Genomic DNA, 1,317 nt, shown 5'->3' with positions numbered 1-1,317 from the left:
CTGTTTTCCATAGAATCATGCAATTTAGAAGGGATCTTGGAAAGTCTAGTTCTACTCAAAGACGGGCCAACACTGAATTCAGACCAGGATGCTTAGAGTTTAGTCCAGTTGGGTCTTTGAAAACTCCATGGACAGAGATCCCACAACCTCACTGGACAATTTGTTCCACTGTTTAATTATCCTCACAGTGAATTTTTTTCCTTAATACCTAGTTGGGACTTCCCTTGTCACAATTCATCGCCATTGTTACTCATGTTCTTACCATGCGCCACTGCAAAGAGCCTACCTCTGTCTTCTCACTCACCTCCCTGTAAGTTCTGGGGGCTACTGTTGGGTCCCCCAAAGCCATTTCTTCTCCAGGCTGAAAAGCCCTCTCTTCACAGGGCAAGTGCTCCTTCCTGACTATCTATCTTGGTAGTCCTCTGCTGAGCTCCCTCCAGTTTAAACCCAAAACTGGATCTAGATGCGGTTTTACAAGTTCTGAGCAGAGGGAGTTGATCACTTACCTCAACCCCCTGAGCGCATGCCTGGTCACACAGCTCAGGAGCCTGCTGGCTCCCTTTGCTGCTAAAGAGCCATGCTCCAGTTCCACCAGGAACTCTAGGTCTGTTCTGGCAGAGCTGCTCCCCAGCCTGTCCTTCTGAGGGGGGCTTCCCACCCAGGTGCTGGACTTGGCACTCATCCTTGATGAATTTTATAACGTTCCCATCGACCCATTCCCCCAGCCTCTCCAGCTCCCTCTGAACAGCAGCCCTGCCCACAAACATATAAACTTGGTAAAAACAATCTTTCAACATGTAAAAAAAAATAGTCTTCAGGAAAGGCTATGCTAATATTGTTATTCCTGATACCCTGAGCAGTTCTTGTTCCACCCCAGACAAGCAAGGAAATAGAAGTGAGAAGTGTGTCCTCTTTCCTCACAACAGTTATTCCACGTTCTGGGTACAAACTTGCAGAATGTGTTGTGTGTTTTGTTTTGGCTTACAAAAACTGGGTAACTTACTGATCATAACACCCACATTCGCAGCGGAAGTACACCTCTTCCTCTGTTCTGATAAAATCATTACTACAATATCTTAAAGTAGTTCTTTGCCTAGGAAAGTACTTGAAAGTTCCCATTATCTACTGTAAGTAGGTCCTTCCTTTCTTCTGGTGCAAACATTTCTAATGCTAGCTGAAAAAGTAGTAGGGGCCCTTATGATAACTATATTGTAATCTTAGAGATCAAAAGCATTTTGTTGTAAAATTTTCAGACAAATATATACTCATCTTCCTCTACAAAATGTCTTCCAAGGGAAGCCTTCCAGCCATTGCATG

The 1,317-nt window shown here is 44.4% G+C and overlaps 1 protein-coding gene across 1 annotated transcript in view; it reads right to left on the bottom strand.

Annotated features, from left to right (window-relative positions):
- GABRG1 (gamma-aminobutyric acid type A receptor subunit gamma1) overlaps positions 1-682 on the bottom strand; it is a 47,464-nt gene extending 46,782 nt beyond the window's left edge. The window contains 1 exon segment of the mRNA XM_035896732.1: positions 507-682. Within this exon segment, the coding sequence (XP_035752625.1) occupies positions 507-682 (176 nt within the window).
- Between the last annotated feature and the right edge of the window lie 635 nt (positions 683-1,317).

Source organism: Egretta garzetta, unplaced genomic scaffold, assembly GCF_000687185.1.
Source record: "Egretta garzetta isolate BGI_Z169 unplaced genomic scaffold, ASM68718v1 scaffold256, whole genome shotgun sequence".
In the NCBI taxonomy this organism is placed as follows: Eukaryota; Metazoa; Chordata; class Aves; order Pelecaniformes; family Ardeidae; genus Egretta; species Egretta garzetta.
This window is presented reverse-complemented; position numbering and strand designations above follow the sequence as displayed.